This window comes from Puma concolor, chromosome A1 (assembly GCF_028749965.1).
Source record: "Puma concolor isolate L17-30 chromosome A1, mPumCon1.1.hap2, whole genome shotgun sequence".
NCBI classification, from domain to species: domain Eukaryota; kingdom Metazoa; phylum Chordata; class Mammalia; order Carnivora; family Felidae; genus Puma; species Puma concolor.
The window spans coordinates 123075098-123092862 of record NC_141667.1 but is presented as its reverse complement, the minus strand read 5'-3'; the positions used below and the strand labels follow the sequence as shown (position 1 = coordinate 123092862).

General features: G+C 55.7%; 1 protein-coding gene across 1 annotated transcript; it reads right to left on the bottom strand.

Moving 5' to 3' along the window:
• Positions 1 to 1285: 1285 nt before the first annotated feature.
• On the bottom strand, positions 1286 to 16668 carry PCDH1 (protocadherin 1). Its single transcript, XM_025924825.2, has 3 exons — positions 16461 to 16668; positions 7397 to 8259; positions 1286 to 4136 (listed from the first exon to the last, which is right to left on the bottom strand). Exons 1-3 carry the CDS (start codon positions 16498 to 16500, stop codon positions 1857 to 1859), a joined length of 3183 nt encoding a protein of 1060 aa, XP_025780610.2. The 5' UTR covers positions 16501 to 16668; the 3' UTR covers positions 1286 to 1856.
• Between the last annotated feature and the right edge of the window lie 1097 nt (positions 16669 to 17765).

Below are 17765 nucleotides of genomic sequence, written 5' to 3'. Positions count from 1 at the left end.
CCATGGTGTCGTGGTTTGGTTGTGTCTGAATGTTGGGAGATGTGCAATGTGGCTCCGTGGATGTGTCGGGTTGCAGCTGAGTAAGGGATAATCCCTCAGCTGTTGGGAAATAAAAAGAGATGAAGAAGCTAAAGGGAAAAGAGAAAGATGCACCTGGCAGCAGCAAGCATGGGAACAAAAGAGAAAGAATGGTTGGTCAGGAGTTGCTGGAGGTCCCCCTAGAGATGCTTATTTGTCCAGGTGAAATGACATGAAACTAGATTTCCCTTGCCCATGCCCCACTCCTCCAAAGCCCCCAGGAGTTTTTACTTTGGGGGTATGCCCAGGGCATTGGGGAGTTTGTGGACAGAATCAGGGTAGAGAGCTGGCGCCTTGAACCTCCTGGGAGTGTCTCAAGGCTCTTCAGTCACCATGGAGATGCATTGCCTCTGGCCTCAGAGACTCTCCCAGGACCTGAGGCCCCTCACCCAGGCTTTAGCCCCTGTCCCCCTTGGGCACAGCCAGAGACAGGGCAGACCCAGGAGAGCAAGAAGTGAGAGATGGAGAGAGAGAGAGTGAGTGAGAGCCAGCAGCCCAGGGGTGGCCAGAGCAAGGAGCTGAAGGAAGGGAAGTGAGGAGGGGTAGGATTAGGATACCTCAGCCTCAGTCAGAAGGGAGCACCCTAAGAGTGGGGATACAGAGCAGGCCAAATCCAAAGAACCTCAGGATTCCCTCCCGTCTCCCTGGGCCCTCCCTCCCAGTAGCCCAGGCTGGCGATCATGGTGAGGACATGCAGGGCAGGGCCCAGTAATTGTTGGGAATTGAGTGCTGTTGGGATGAAACAGCTGGGAAAGGGACTTGGGGAGACCGTGCCCTGGGGGAAGGTGGCTGGTATAATCAAGGGCGGGCAGTACTCCTCGCTGTACTCCTCCCTCACCCAGTGCTCTGGCCTGAGCTCTGTCAGGGACTGCTCAATGTGAGCAGATTGGAAGGGTCAAGTCTCAGCCAATGGACAAAGGGCGGGACTTGGGTGCATTTCACTTGGGTGCAGCTGCCCTTTCTTGGCGCAGGACGTCATTCCTAGGGAGAAGGCTTCACAAACATGGGATGAGGGGACATGCTGTCAGATGTGGGGGTAGATGGGATGACAGTAAATTAAGATAGGGTTGGGGTTGAACACAGGTCTAGGAAGTGGGAAGGGGCAAAGAGAAGGGATGGGGAAATTGGGTGGAAACCTAAGGACAAAGGGCTGTTTCCAGTCTCTCTCACTCCTTCTCTCAGTTCCCGGAAAATAAGAAACCAAAACTCCAAAAATAGAGAACTTTATTGTCAGAGGTAAGCGTTTGGGTCTGGGGAAGGGGAGCTGGGGCCCAGCCACAGGAGCCTGGGGTGGGGAGGAGGCTGACACAGCACACCTAGAGGCACAAATAGGGAGGCCCCCTTCCCTGACAGAGTCCCTATCAGTTACCCCCTAGGACCCCTGGTCTCCCTGTTTCCCTTCTAGAGAAGCACCAATGGCGGGTCTCAGCTAGAGACCCAGGTTTGGAATAGACTTCTTCACTTCCCTCCCACATCTTCTGCCTTCAAACCCCTCTGCTCACCCACCCATCAGCCCCCACCAGCTAGACCAGGTGGGGTCTAGTGTCTCGGGATTTGACAATCACAGGCTTCTCCCAGTGGGGCGGGGGCAAGGAGGAGGATGCCACAGAGCACACCCTCCCTCAATTTTCACTAAGCCTAATGCTCTGAGCCTGGGTGAGGCAGCAGTGTCATCACCAAGGCCCCAGCATCCCCAGATCTTTGGTCCCACCTCCCACCACTGGCTCGGGTCGGCCCCTACGGGCTGGTGAGCACACAGGTCTGATACACGTGCTCTGTCACTCCCATACCTCAGTCCAGATGGCCCCATGATAGGGGTGGGGTAGGGGCCGGGGTGTGCTGAGCCGCAAGGGCTGGCCTACCTGCTTGCTGGGGTATTTGGGGGGGTTGGTGCGGTAGCTGTAGTCGGAGTACTGCTCAGAGCCTGTGGACGTGGTGTCACCTGTGCCCACGAATGTGTTTGCGGGTGGCAGGTCCTGCACCACCTGGTGCTTCTTGGAGGCCGAGGGTGACTGGGGCTGCAGCTGGATGGAAGGCAGTGGGGAGTTAGAGCGGTAGTGGCGGCCCAGGTCAGGGCTGCCGGGTGGATAGTTGAGGGGCAGGTGGATGCGGGGGCTGTCCCCAGGGGCGTCGCTCATCAGGTTGAACTTGAGCGATTTCTGCAGCCCGGCCTCGTCCTCATCTTCCACTGGCTTCACAGGCTTTGGGGACTTGCTCTTCTTGCCCTTGCTTTTGTTTCCCTTGGAGGCTTTGCTGCTGGGCTTGGGGGCATACAGGTCCTTGGTCTCCTTCTTACCGGCCTGGTAGCCACTCTTGGCTTCCCGCTGCCGGCAGTAGCGCACGAGCACTGCCAGGGCAATGAGCAAGGCCACAGCCACAACACCAGCCACCACACCAAAGAGGATGTTGCCACGCTGCTTGGAGCGCTCGTATTCCGGATCCCCAGCAATGTCGATGTCCAGTGGCGTGTCCAGGCTGTGGCCCAGCAGGGTCTCTAGCAGGGTGCGGTTGGCCAGGGTCTCGTTGACATAAAGGTGGACCAAGGCTGTGCCATAGCGTGGGGGCTTGCCACGGTCACTGACCTTTACCACTAGGCGGTGCAGCCCGTGGTGGCGCCGCTCAATCTCCTTCTCGAGGGTGATGGCACCTGAATGTGACCCGATCTGGAAGAGTCCGTAAGGGTTGCCACCAGCAATGCTATAGGTCAACTCAGCATTGACACCAGAGTCAATGTCCTCAGCTGTCACCTGGCTGACCGTCTCACCAAGACGGGTCTGGGGGGTCAACAGCCGGTGGGAGGTGTTGGAAGGGGCGGTGATAAAAGGCGCATTGTCATTCTCATCCAGCACGTTGATGGTGACACCAACATAAGCTGAGCGAGGTGGGACACCGCCATCCACCGCCTTCAGCTGGAATGTATAGGTGCTTTGCTGTTCCCGATCAAAGCTCAGGCTGGAGAGAATCGTGCCCGTGCCATTCTGAATAACAAAGTCACCATTGTCCTGCTCCACCGTGAGCTGTACCCGGGCATTCTCCCCCTTATCCCCATCAATGACGGTCACCATGCCCACTGGACTCAGTGCCGGCATGTTCTCCATCACTGAGAAGTTGTAGCCGCTCAGCATAAACTTGGGGTCATTGTCATTGCAGTCCAGCACGTTGACGAGGACGGTGGCTGTGCCCTGCAGGCTGGGGCTGCCCCGGTCGGCTGCCACCACCTTTAACTCATAACTGTCCCGCTGTTCCCGATCAAGGGATGTCTTCACCCGGATCTCTCCAGTCTCAGGTGAGATGGTGAAGAGGCCCTTGGCGGCTGGCTCAGGCTCCAGAGAGTAAACCAGCTCAGCATTAGAGCCCGAGTCAGCATCACTGGCAGTGACTTCGGTGACCACTTCACCTGGCTTGTTGTTTTCTGGGAAGGCAACCTCAGTGACGCTCTGGGTGAAGACAGGTGCATTGTCATTGACATCTACCACCTGTACCTTGAGGGAGTTGGTACTAGAGAGTGGGGGGTTGCCAGAGTCCACGGCCACAATCTCTATGGTGTAGTCTTTGACCTTCTCGTAGTCGAGTGGGGTGGTGGTCTGCAGGAAGTACTTCTTTTTGCTGTCACTTCCCGTCTCACTGGCCTGGCGTAGCTGGAAGGGCACATCACCTGCCACCACACAGGTGACAGCTGCATTCTCTCCCTCATCTCGGTCAGATACCTGTACCAGGGCTACAGCTGTCTCTTCTGCCACATCTTCTGAGATGTTCGCCATCCCGTCTTGATGGGTCACCAACCCTATGCCCCGGATCTCAATGGTGGGGGCATTGTCGTTCATGTCCTTCACAGTCACCACCACTTGGGCGCGGGCACTCTTGGGGTTGGTGCCTCGGTCCTTGGCGAGCACTGAGAAGCGCAGGGTACTTACATCTTCACGATCCACGGGGCCCTGCACAGTAATAAGTCCAGTGTTCCTGTCCAGTCGCAGAAGACGCCTCACCACTTCAGGCGCCTGGTGGAAGGTGTAGTCAATCTCCGCATTGGCACCTTGGTCCGAGTCATTGGCTTTCACCTTCAGGGCGGGGGAGAAGAGGAAAACAGGAATGAGTTAGTCTGGGGATAGCAAAGTCAGGGACACGTGTGCTGCCTTTCCAATGAGCACAGCAGATATAATTCATTGAACATGGCACCATTTCCAAAAGCAGCACCTATACTGCCCTTTTCCCAACCCTGACATTGTGGCAGGTATCACTGATCTATTTCCCGGAGGAGCACAGATGCAGCCTGCAAATCCTCAGCAGCGCTACAAGCAACCAGTAGAGATGGGATGGGGCATAATTCAACTCTGCTTACCATTCCTGTTCCAGTGTGCCCAAATATGGGGATGAGGATCCAGCTAGCAACTGGGGCAGCCCTTCCAGCCAGTTAAACTGGCCTTCAACCCTTCTGGAGAGCTGGAAAGGTGTGAGTAGTGGAAATGGCATGTATGCATGACATATGTGTATAACATGCACGCATGCACACACATGTGTTACAAGACTGGGGTTATTATTGTGTGAGAAGGTACGTGTTTGTGCGCTTGTGTATTTGCACACGAGTAGAGCCCCACATGCCCCACCTGGAGGCCACAGGTGAGGGGATTTCTTTTGAAAGGAGCCAGGTGGGGATATGGGTCAGAATGAGCCTGCCAGGCCACTGCTCTCTCAAACCGGGGAAACCTGTTTCAGCAGCTTCTTCCCTCCTGCCTGGCCCTGGCTAGGCACCAACTTGAGGAATCTGGGCGGCCGAGCTGCGGCCAACAGGGAGGGGTTGGTGCAGGCCACAGAGCTTGCTGGCAGTGGGCTGGGATCCCAGCACCAAACAATGAACTGTCTGTCCCTTTGCAGTGGGCACGCCCTCCCACGCCAATGCCGACGCATACTCGGCCCAACTCTACAAATATGGGTGGTGATGGGGCAACAGGAACCTGGTGGGAATGGCTATGAGGTACCACTGGTCAGGGAGAAACAGAGGGTTCGAATTACGTCACAGCCAGACAGAACGTGATGGCAGTAGGATGTGGGTGCTGGGGATAAACAGACAGGTATAACTTGGCAGAGTCTCTGAGAAGCACAGTGGACGAGTCCTGGGTTCAAATCCCAGCTCCATCACTTTCCAACTAACTATGTGACCTTGGGCCAATTACTCAACCTCCTCAAGCCTCAGTCTACAAAATGTATAAAATGGGGATGATAATAGAACCTATCTAACGGGGTTGTGGTGAGAATTAAGTGAGATAATACTTCTAAAACTGCCTAACACTGCCTGGCACGTGGCAAGAGCTCCCTAAATAGCATCTATCCCTCTTTTTTGTTTTGTTTTGCTTTGTTTTAGAGAGAGAGAGAGCATGAACTGGGGAGAGGGACAGAAGAAGAGAAAGAGAAAAAGAGAAAAAGAGAGAGAGACAGAGAAAGAGAGAGAGAGAGAGAGAGAGAGAGATGTAAGCAGGCTCCATGCCCAATGCAAAGTCCAACGCAGGGCTCAACCCCATGACTCTGGGATTATGACCTGAGCCGAATTCAAGAGTCAAATGCTTAACCGACTGAGCCACCCACACACCCCAACATTCATCCCTCTTTTTGTCCATCCACCTGTCCATCTCAGAAAATTTGTGCTAACACAGTGCTGGACACCACATCTGGTGCGCCCTCAAACCACGGCTAGTCTCCTCTCCTTCTGGCTGGGAACCAGGACTCTTTCAACAGTGGAGACACCTGGGCAGGGCTTCCTAGCAACCTGGTATTTGCTAACCCCTGTGAGAGCCAACCTGTTTCTTCTCACCAACCGCCCTGTCCCCGGTCTATCTGTCCCCTACCTTTTCATTATGATTTCCACCTCTCCCTGTCTCCAGACTGGTCACCCTGCTTCTTATCTACCTGTCTTGCCATCTTACCTCCCTTTGTCTGGATGACTCTTCACTCCTGTCTCTGTTTCCCTCCCCGCCTTTTTGAGTTCTTCCTGCCTCTTTCCCATTGCTTGTCCTTTCTCATCCTCTCTTTTCTGCCTTTCCTCTAGCCCCATCTCTGCCCTGCTCTCTTGCTTCAGCCCACTGGAAGGGGATGTAAGCTGTTACATGCATAGGCTTTGAAGCCAGACTGCTGGATGGGGTCAGGGTGGGATGTGAACACATCAGCTGGGTGAGATCAGGTGAGTTTCCAAATCTCTATGGGCTCAGTTTCCCATCAGTGAAATGGGGATAATGCTTACCTTGTACTGTAAGGATTAAATGACATAATACACATAGTGTGTTCAGAACACTGCCTGGCACCCAGGCTGTTATTATTCACCATCTCTGATGGTCTGTCTCCCTATTCTTCCTCAGTCTCTCTTCTACACGTTCAAGTCCACCAGCCTCTTAAAAAAAAAGGACAGGACTGAAACTCCTTCCCATGCCCTGCTTCAGTTTAAGGATACAGAATGAAGGGTTTCCCAGGATGGTAACGGTATACAGGGCAGGCCGTGCCCTCCTCAGCTCCCTCACTTCAAAGACAGACAGCTTCAGCCCAGGGGGAAGGAGAAAGGAGCTGGGGCTGGCAGGAGGCCAGGGCTGAGATGACAGCAGGAGATACGCCCACCTGTCTGCAGGGACGCTTTCTTTGCTCCCTCCCAGGCCCTGGCTCCACCAAGCTGCCCAAGCCCCTGGGGCAGTTCCCATGGAGAAGGGTGCTGAGAACTTCAGTAGAAGCAACCGACCCTCCATTGTACCAAGCATCCCATACTCAAGAGCACCCTGTACCAGGGAAGGAAGCTGGTGTACAGACAGACATCTGACTGCAGTTTTCTAGAACTGTGAGGACTCACTTGGCTAAAATAATCTCATTCGACTGTCAGGGAGAGGCAAAGTAAGGCTCTGTCCTCTAGTTTCAGGAGAATCTCATGTGGCTAAAGGGCCATTGGTTGGGAAGATATTCTCATCTCTGGAGAGACTGTTCTTGTTCCAACTTTGCTCACTCAGCTGGGGAGGAGAATATCATTTGACTTGGGAGGAGATTTCACTTCTCAGAGGTTTCTTCAACTTGAGTCGGCCTTGGGAATGGGGGGGGGGCGGGGATTGCTGTTCATATGCTATCTGTGCTATGCTATGTCACTCTAAGTAGCTTGATAGAGGAAAACCATATCACCTTCTGGGGTAGGGTGGGGCTTATAGGAAGATCTCACTGGGACTGGGGAAAAAAGCTCTTACCACAGTACCCTGGCAGTTTCCCCTTAAGTAAAGGGAACATTCATCAGGCTGGGTTGGGCTCCCATTTCTAAAGGTGGGAACCCTAACAGTTAGATGGAGGGGCCTCTCACCTGGATGACTGAGTGGCCTATGGGGCTGTTCTCAGACAGCTCAGCCTCATAGGAGGGCCGCTCGAACTTGGGGGCGTTGTCATTGGTGTCAAGCACAGTGACTCGAAGCAGGGCACTGCTGGCACGTGGGGGGCTGCCACCATCCTGCACCTTGATGGTGAGGTCATAGGAATCCCAGCGCTCCCGGTCCAGGTTGCCCATCACGATGAGCTGTGGCTGCTTCCCCTCCTGGTCCTCTGCCACCTGAAGCCCAAATAGCTCCTGGGCCTCGGGCCCGGCCTGCAGCTCATAGGACGCCACACCGTTGGGGCCAGCATCACGGTCAGAAGCCACCGGGATGGGGAAGAGTGAGCCGATGTTGGTGTTCTCAGGGATGGGTAACGTGATGACTGGCGAGGCGAAGTTGGGCGTGTTGTCATTGATGTCCTGTACCTCTATCTGGCCCTCTAACAGCCGGGGACTGCCATTCTGCACGAGGTCTGTAATAGACACCTCAAACTCCAGGATGCAGGGCTCACCGGGGAGCTGGTTCTGGCATTCACGGAGCCCCTCGCGGTCGATAGAGGTCTCCGTGGTGAAGATGTCTCCCGTCTTGCCATCCACCCGCAGGTACGGGGCGCCTACCTCTAGTTTGTACAGGTGGCCCATATCTGGAAAACCGTAGTCAGCTGCGAGGCTCCCAATGAGGGTGTTGGGTGGCTGTTCCTCCAGCACCTTGTACACCACCCGAGTGGCATGGCCTGGGGATGCGGCCAGCAGAAGCAGCAGTGTCAGTAACAAGGGAGGCAGCAGCAACTGTTGCCGCCCAGGGCCTGGGCTAGGCCTCAGGGGCCCCATCCTGGCAGGCTCTAGAATCAGGAGGGCTGCAAGGGGAAGAGGCAAAACAGGAGGTCAGCTGGGAGGAGGAACCCAAGCCAGCCCCTGACTCTCCCTCTGCCACCTATACACTAACCCATGAGGAGAGCTCAGCTCCAGCCCAGAATCCTGATTCCAAAACCCGGAACCCTGAGTTTCACCCACAGCTGGGTGTAGCAGCAGTGTCTGCCCCAGCTGGAGGAGCAGGTAAGGGGCCTGGAACAAGTCTAGAGCAGCTCCCGCCCATGGAACGCCCTGACCCTCCTGACACTCCCTCCTCCCTGCTCTCTATTCTGTGCTTTGCCCAACACCTCCTTCTCACCAGCATCCTGCCTTAGTCACCCATGGTAATTACCCTGATACTGAGATACAGAGAGACAGCAAGTGGAAGGGGAAGGCCTTAAGCAACCCCCCACATACGTGGTAGGAAAGAGACACAGGCACCCCTTACATTCCCCAGACCCCACAAGGAGGGCCACTCAGGATGGCTGGAGAGAGTGGGAAGGACCTCTCATTTCTCTCCCTTCTGAAATGCCAGTCAATATATGTGTATGAGATGTGACATGTCAAATGCCTTTTTTTTTTTTTTAATGTTTATTTACTTACTGAGAGAGAGAGAGAGAGAGAGAGAGAGAGCGCACGCACAAGCAGGGTAGGGGCAGAGGGGGAGACACGGGATCCGAAGCAGGCTCCACACTGTCAGCAAAGCCCCACTCCAGGCTCGATCCCACAAACCGTGAGATCATGACCTGAGCCAGAGTCGGACGCTCAACTGACTGAGCCACCGAGGCACCCTCAAATGACTCATTTCTGACAATAATCACCTACAGTGCCCAATGCTTTCACCCGCATGGGGGGACCAGCTGAAACTAGGCACCTATCAAGGCTTGGAGATAGCTGGAGTTGAAGAGAAGGAGTTAGCCACCCACCTCCCCTCAGACACATGCTGTGCTGGCCAGTTCCCAGGACTCCAGCTCCTCCCTCCCTCCCCTACTTCCACTGCGGGCAGACCAGACACTGACAGGTGTGTGGAAGAACAGTGTAGAGGTTCACACTGGGGTCAGGACTGTGGTCAGGGCTGACTAGCCCTGGAAGTGGCATCGGGAGCTGCCCTGGCCTGTCTTTAGCAACTGCGAGCCCAGCAGGTCTAACTGGGACAGAACTGCCAACCACACCACCAGCCTCTCCCTGACCACTCCCCTCCAGGCCCTATGTAGAGTCTCTCAGTAAACATCTGGCTCCTATTTGACCCCTCTCCTCACAGACATCTGGCTCCTATTTCATACCTTGCCCCTCCCCCCTTAACTGGTCCAGTCACATCTCAGACATGCTTCTCCATGCCAGCCCCCAGGTCCTTCCAATTGGAGCCCCTGTGTGTCACAGCCAACCACAAGCTGCACTCCCATCACCCCAATAACTCACTTCTGCCCATCTCTTCCAGCTTTGAGGCTATGCATTTGCAGACCCCAGCCAGACCTACTACTGTCCCAGTCTTGACCCCTTCTTCCTATAGGAGGCCATGGCCATGGCCAGCCCCTCTATTAATAAATCCAAAGTCAAGCATTTCCTGCAGAGGGCTCAGGATCACTCTCCTTTTCCCACCTCCCCATTTGCACCTGAAGTACCTGCCTCCCACCTGGAAATCCTACCCAGCCTTGTCTTAGATGGCACCTATCCCACCAAAGGCAGACTCTGGTCCCCCAAGAAGCCTTCCCAGGCCTCTCCAGCCCATGGTGACCTCTCCTTTCTCCAACTCACAGCCATTATTGTCTGCTCCAATCCTGTGGCAATGAATCACTGAGCTCTCTGGGACACCGCCCTCCTGCCTGTGTTGTTCAACCCCAGTACTGTGCACCTATTCCTGCGTTCTCTGGCTCTCCAGGCAAACGCCAAACTTCCTTGAAGGTAGGGCCAGGCTCCCTACATTCATCTCCCTGCCCCAACCCACGCACCTTCACAATGATGGGCACCATGCATTCAACAAATGTTTATTGTGACTTACAACATGCCAGGCTCTGTCCCAGGCACTGGGACACAACAGCATACAAGATAGACTCAGTCTGCTACCGTGGAGCTCACAACAGTTCTACCTCAATGACTATTTGTCAATCTTGTTTGGTTGCAATCATTTGGCATATGTAAGGCTGCGGGATGGAGAAGACATCAGACAGTCTGAGGTGAACCCTAACTGCCCATTTCCTGGCTGCTGAGCAGGAGGAAATGATTTAGAGCTTCAGTTTCCTTATCTGTAAAATGGGAATAATACTACCTATTGTCTAGGGAGTTTGAAATTTTGTGGGCTAAATGCCTAGCACACAGTAAATAGTCAACAAATGCTCCCTCAAAGCACCTACGATTGTAGTTATGTGACTGTTTGGGAAGTAATTTGTCAAATGTCTTTCCTACAAGACTGAACATACAGCAGGAGAGGCTCTGCTTTGTTTGCTCCTACATCCCCAGGATGCTGCTCTGGACCCAGGACACAGCAGGCACTCAGAAAGAGGTCTAGAGTGACTATTTTAGCTCCCAGGCTTAGCTTATCCTGGCACTTTCTGGGTGGTTACTGCTTATTTCCTTACCCAATTCCCCTACTCCATTGAGAACCTACCGGGGTCAAATTTAATCCCTCTCTGTTTAGGTCCACAGTAGACTCTTAGCAAATGTTCACTGAACGCAGATTCCCTACGCAAGTCAAACACTTGACTTCCTTCACATAGCCTTCCCGAACCACACCAGCTCCCACCGTCACTCCTTGACAGTAAGGTGCTCAGAGTGTGTGAGGCTGCTATCAGATTAGTGTGTGTGCTTGTTCTGAGTTGCAATCTTAATCTCTGTAAAGGAAGGAGGAATTTATCTAATGCCCCATGTGGAACCATCCTCCCATCACTTCACCTCTACCTGCATGGACCTAGCACAAGGCTCATCTTACTTTCAAGCTCCAACCCAATCACACCTCCAATGGACTCTCACCAAAGAACCTCATTCCCTGCTGGGTACCTGAGCCTCTGTCCCCCCATGGGGGTGGGAGGGGAACAGCACACACACACACACACACACACACACGATGGAATCCTCTTGCACACCAATTCTATGTATAAATCTTGGGAGGGTGGGGTTATATGGGAATTACCCTAAACCTGACACAGAGGAGAAATAAGGCAGTGACTGCTTGCCTCCACTCACTCTCTTCAGAACAGGGATTCTTAACCTTTTTAGATCATAGCCCCCTTTATGAATTTTATGAAACCATGGTGCATATTTTTCCAAGAAAAAAATGAATGCTCACACATTTTGGCTATAAATTCAGAGGTCTGTGGTCTGACAGAGTCAGGGTGATTTTGATTTGTAGCGGCTCCAATAGCTACAGGCTAAGCCCTTCCTTCCCCCTCTCAGGGTCACAATACACAGTTCTAACCCCTCAGGCCTCCCAGGCAGCGCACACAGTAACCACCCCCTACCCCGCCACACACACACACACACACACATTTTTTTCTCTCTCACTCATTCACACTGTCACCCTTAGGAGATCCCTTACCTCCATCCAGCAGAAGAGTCAGGAAAGGACTGTGGTATACAACTTCTGAGTTGGAAAGAGAACCACAGAGGAATATCCAAGGCCAGGAAGGTATAGGGAAGGTGTTTTTAGGAAGTAGGAATTTAGGGGAACATAGGTTTGGGGGTGTGGCTACACACAGTGAGGGCCAGAGTTGAAGAAGCTTTAAGGCCCATGAAGTGCCTGGAAAGTTGCTTTAAAATGATGCCCCCACCCCAGGAATTCTGATTCTAGGGGGAGGGACCTAGAGAACACCCCACCCCAGACAGCAGGATACAATATCAGGAAACACTAGGTCCCTGGAGTTAAGAAAGAAGTGCAAATTCTACAGTCGCCTTTACCATCATCATCACTGTCATCACTATCATTATCATCCCAGTTAACACTCCCTGAGATTTTACTCCATTTGCATACATTATCTCATCTAATCCTCCCCACCCTCTGAAACGGGTACTTTATTATTACCCAGCTCCCCATGGTACAGATGATAAAATTGAGGCTCAGAAAGAATAAGGAACTGTCTCAGGTCACAAAAGTAGTAAGTGAAGAGTCAGGACGTGGGAAATAAGAATGTCTCTTCAAGGCCCAGAGTCTGGGGGGGAAAAAATCAACAAAGGTCACAGAGGCTAGAATGTGTTTGCTATGTAGCATATCCTCCCTCCCTCCCTCTCCCCACTCCGGGCTACCAACTTGCCTGGAAAGGAAAGAAAGAGAGGGCTTGGGGTTCAAGGACTGAACCCCAAGCCTCCCAGGCCTCCCCCCTCCCCCGCCCCCGACCATAAGGCGCATGCCATCCTAGGGATGCAGGAGTCAGAGGAACCAGGACCAGCAGTGAGGCAGCCCTAACCCTGGCCCCCATCATCCCTGAACTTTGCTCAGGTGGTTGGTTATTGGGAGTCATTAGTCCCAGGCGGCAGCTTTTGAAGTGATTAGCATCTTATCTGCCCTTGCCCAGGCACTGGCTGCCTTCCTGGCAAGGGTGTCCCCACCTCTGCCCAGTGACATAGGCACTCTGAGAAGCAGAGTTGCAGCATACACAGTGATTCATTCTTCTCAGGCCTGAGGAGTGCAATAAGGTATGAGGGGGCAGAGTCCAGGGAAGGCCAAGGAAAACGCCATCTGTGTCAACATCTGGGGAGGGAGGAGAATAGCAGTGAGGGTTCACCTGGAACCTTCAGTTTCAGTCCACCTCAGGGACCATGGTCCACTTTCTGATGAATGCTAAAACACTTAGAGGCAGCACCAGGTCAGCTCTGACCCCCACCCTTCTTACCCCTGCACTGTTACACAACAGCCACTACCACCGGGGGCAAAAAAAACCAACAACAAACAAACAAAAACCACAAAGGACAAAGCCAACCTCTGGGAGAGTAGGGTAAACAAGCAGGGCTGTGTGGGGTGGAGCTGTTCAGAGACTTCCCACAGTGAACAAGTGCACAGCCCTCAGCTCCTCTCCCTTCTCTTTCACAACCCTCTATTAGCCTCTGCAGGGCTTCCAGGCACCTGCATTCTTGAGTCAGATTGTTGGGCTCAAACCCTTGCTCCACCACTTACTTCCTAGCTATATGACCTTGGCCAGGTGACTTCACCTTTCTGAACCTACTTCCATATTGTGGAATGGAAATAATAAATTCTGCCCCTTGGAAGGTATCTGGGAGAATTAAATGAGATCTGTGGCACTGAGGTCTATTACGTTGTAAAGGACAGATATATATACATACATATAGCATTTTATTTCCAGCATCAGGCACACAGTAGGTGCTCACTGGTTCAGTAAATAAATGCACCCATCCCCTGCCAGTTGAGCAGACCTATGAAGACAAGGTTGGTGTGTATCTTACCACTGTATTGCATCCTCACCACCCACCATGGGCCCTGGTGGATAGCAGGTGCTCAATACATCGTTGAAAGAATCTCACTCTGCAGCACCAGCTATCCTTGCTCAAGGTAGGGGTAGCCCTCACCCCATATCAGAAAAGCCTTCTCCATCTCCTCCCCATCCCCCTCCCGACCCCCTACCCCCACCCCCACCCCTGCCCCCGCCCCCGCAGGCCTTCTCCTGGTGCTTCCACCCCTCTCCTCCCAGCAGTAAGCTCACTATTTCTATCTAGCCCAGATCCCCTGACCGAGTAGCCACAGCAGCATCAGCCCCTCTGCTAGGAAGATACCAGACCAGCAAGACACCCTCTTCCAGATGAAGTCACTTACTGAATTGGGTCGGAGGAGAGGGGAAACACGCTGCTAGAACTGCAACCAGATCTGCTCCTCTACTACACTACCCCTAGGCCATCCCTCTCCCCCATTCCACCCCACGCCCTGGGCTACTTGTAATTACAGATTTCAATCCTCCTAGACCTCTACGTCAAGAAACTAGCCCCCACCTCTAGGCTGTCACAAACACCTTCGGGGCGACCTCTTTCCTGGCAGCTACGGGAGGTTGGCCCAGAGCAGGTAATGGAAGGCCCCCAGCGTCTTCCGGCAAGGTGTCCTGGACTCCATCGCCGGGGCAGCCTCCTGTCTACACCTCCGTGGTCAGCGGGCGCTCCCCGCACACACCCAGAGCGTGGGCATCTCCTCCCAGAGGACGCAGTCGTGTGGTGGTGGGGAACGGCTGTTCCTCCACCATCCTCGGACTCAGGCGGCCCCACCCCCATCCCAGCGACGCAGGGCCTCCGGGAGCTCAAGGCGAGGCGGGGGAGGGGGGAGCGGTGAGAATGTGCCTCGGCTAGCGGGCCCCTTGCGCCCCCGGCCCCAGCGGCCGCCGCGGGGAATCCCTCCTCCTCCGCGTCTCGGCCCTCTGCCTAGGGTCCCCTGCAAGCGGGCGCCGGCGGGAGCCGAGCAGCGGGCGCCGGGAGGGGGCGGGGAGCGAGCCGGCGCCGGAATCACAAAGCGTGGCGAGCCAAGCCGGGTGGGGACATTCTCCAGAAAAGGACCCTCTCCAGGCTAGCAGAAAGGGGTCTTTGCCCCGCACTCAATCCTCACAGACCTCAACGCCTCACCGAATACTTCCAGCTAGAAGAAACAGTCGTCAATCACTGCTGGGGAAACTGAGGCCAGAAGTCTGGCTCCCGAGGGTAGCTGAGTCCGTCTCGCCTACCAATTTTGTTCCAGCGCGTGCAGCGATCTCCCTTCGGGCCGCAGGGCCTTGCCCGCGCACACGACACTGGCCTGTAGCCGGCACCCGGCGGAGGGGGCGTCCAGGTGTGAGAGGGACACAGGTGTGCGGGACCCAGGTGTGCTGGGGACCCAGGTGGCTCGCAGAACGCAGCTAAAAGGCCCGAGGAGGGTCGCAAATACCGCCGCAGGCTTGCACCCTCTGCAAAGGGACCTGGGGCCCTGAAGCCCAAGGGAGCCGGGGTGGCGCGGCCTGCCAGTCCAGCCTGTTCCGGGAATACCCGGCCAGGGCTGGCCGCGGAGTGGGGGTGGGGGAGACGCAGGCAGGGAAGCCGGTCCAGCCAGCCCCCAGGGTTCCCGCTGTGCTGATATTTACAATAACAATGTCGTGATTAAGATGAAGGGGCGCTGGGGGCTCGCCGGACCGCCCAGCGGCTTCCCAGGACGGAATCTGGCCTCGGAGGGAGAGGGACTGAGTGTGTATTTGTGTGTATTGGCTGCAGGTGTAATGTGACACTGTTGGTGTAAGGTGTGTGTGACACCCAGTGTTAAGATGTGTGAAGCAGTAGATTCAGTGTTTGTGCCCGTGAGGCGCCGCTGTAGGTTCTACTTTCTGTGTTAGGGTGTGTGCCGTCAAGGCGTGTGCTGAGACACTAGGCTTGTGTGTTTATGTGGGTGCAGTTGAGGGGGGCAAGCGAGACCTGTGTTGTGTTATCTATGTTCTGGCCAAGGAGTGCGTAACATATTTTATGGTAGGGTGTGTTCCTTAAAGGAATATGTATGTGAGAGGCTAGGTTTTGAGTGTTCGTTCGGCGAACTGTGGCTGTGACACTCGTACATGAGGGCACGGGATTGTGTTTGTGTGTCCATGTCGCCGAATGTCACACCCGGTTATGTTCTGTCGCTCTGTTGTGGCCAAGGGTTGTGTGTCCGTGCTGCTGAGCGTGCAGACGCTGAAGCGGATTATGTGCTAGTGACGGTGCCCCAGTGGGCGCTGGTGTGCGGGAGGTATGTCTGTGTGCATATATGTACGGATGTATGTATGCGTGTACATATGTCCGTGGTCTGGCCCTCTGGTTGCCCGCGGGGAGCTTGAAGCACCTAAGTGATCCGAGCTGGTCGCCCAACAAGTGTGTGTGTGCGTTGTGTATTAGGGTCCTTGCTTGCTTGGTCCTCGGGGAGCCCCCCCCCCTCAAACTGGGGGCTGCGCGCTTCCCCCAACCACCTCGGTTCGGCGCGCTCCTAGAGTCGCCTTATTCCCCGCGGGTCCAAACGCGCAGGGGTGCGGGACGCCGAGGCAAAGGTCCGGTTCAGCACCCCCTCTCCTCGCTCCGCTCCTCGCCGCGGACTTTGGAGGCCAGGGTGCCCCGGCCGTAACCCCCAGCCCAAGCTCTCAGCCGCCCCCAGCTCAGCCCCAGCGCGCTGAGCACAGCCTGGGCCCCCGTGGCCTCGCTCCGCTGAGCGCCCCTCCCTCAGCTCCCGCCGGCTATGGCCGCTCCTGGCCGGGAGCCGCCGCTGCCTCCACCGCCACCGGATCCTTACCCGCCTCGGGGCACCGCCGGCCGCCGGCCCTGCTGTCCATGAGCCGCCACCGGCCCCGGCCCGGGCTGCGGCTCGGCACGGCTCGGGCTGGCGCTGCGGTTCAGGCTCCGGCTCCGGCTGGCTCTGGGCACAGCAGCCCCGGCGGCTTCGTGTCCGCGCCGCGCTCCCGCTCCCCGAGTGTGTGAGGCGGCGGCGGCGGCGGCGGCGGCGGCGGCGGCGGAGCCAGCAGCGAGCGGAGCGCACAGCCCGGCCCGCCCCCTCCCTCCCCCTCCCTCCTAGCCCGCCCGCCCGCCTCCCGCCCGCCTCCCCGCCCTCACCCCCCCCCCCCCGGCCGGGAGGTGGAGCTCGGGACCGCTCTGGTCCCTCCGGGAGGGGACCCCGAGCACTGCTCCCCAAAGCCACGACTCCCCTTCGCTATCTCCCCACTCCCCCGGGCCCGGATACACAGGCAGTACCCCTCCCTGGCTCTTCACCTTGCACTTATCCCACTAGAGCCCCCATCTGGGACCCCTCCTGAATTCCCTTCCTAACCTCACTCAAACACCTGTCCCCTACCCTGCCAATTGGGAAGTTGGGGCAGGGGAAATGTCTCCCCCAGTGCCTTCTTCCCTGGAGGGCATCCGTTCCTCCAGATCCACCTTCTTCCCGACCAGACCCCCAGATCACCCCGCGTGGCCCTCCCTTCCCATTGCGCTCCGGGGAAGTCCACCCCTCCCCCTCTGGCCGAAGCCGCAGAGCGGTCAGCCTCTGAGGCCGCAGCAAGCCGTGGGGGTGGGGCTATGGAGGGGACCTTAGGAGGGGGAGGGTAATGTGACCCGGGGGCTCCTCTAGAATAAGGATGGGGGATATATACAAGAGTGAGAATGAGGTGAAGCGCCGGAGCTTGGGCTCTTCGAGGGTCCCCCTATCACCTGCCCTCAGGGCGGGATGGAATTGTGGCCCCACATATTTACCAGTGACATACACACATTCACAGACTCACACGGGTCTCTGCCCCACAAGGCCGCTCAGTGTCACGGCCTGTGTTACACGCCCTCGCAGTGCCACACGCTCCCTGTCACACTCACACTCACCGAGTCACACACGGTGTCACACGCCGTGTCTTACACACTCCTATTCTGGTTTCTCCCTCTCAGCTCTGGCTCTCTGGCGCCATCTAGAGGTCTCTGAGAAGCTTGGGAACTCCCTTTCCTGTGCTCAGGGTTTGGTATCCCAGGATCCAAAATGCTCCACTTCAATATGACGTCCTGCCTTTTGCCACTTATAAGCCTAGGCAGGTGTTCTAGGTCAAAAGAATGAGGAAGA

Excerpts from the sequence above, each read along its gene's own strand:
- PCDH1 (XM_025924825.2), bottom strand. The coding sequence starts at position 16,500 with ATGGACAGCAGGGCCGGCGGCCGGCGGTGCCCCGAGGCGG. Across the intron at positions 8,260-16,460 it reads CCGGCGGTGCCCCGAGGCGG|CCCTCCTGATTCTAGAGCCT; the intron begins GTAAGGATCCGG and ends TTCCCCTTGCAG. Across the intron at positions 4,137-7,396 it reads TAGGCCACTCAGTCATCCAG|GTGAAAGCCAATGACTCGGA; the intron begins GTGAGAGGCCCC and ends CCCGCCCTGAAG.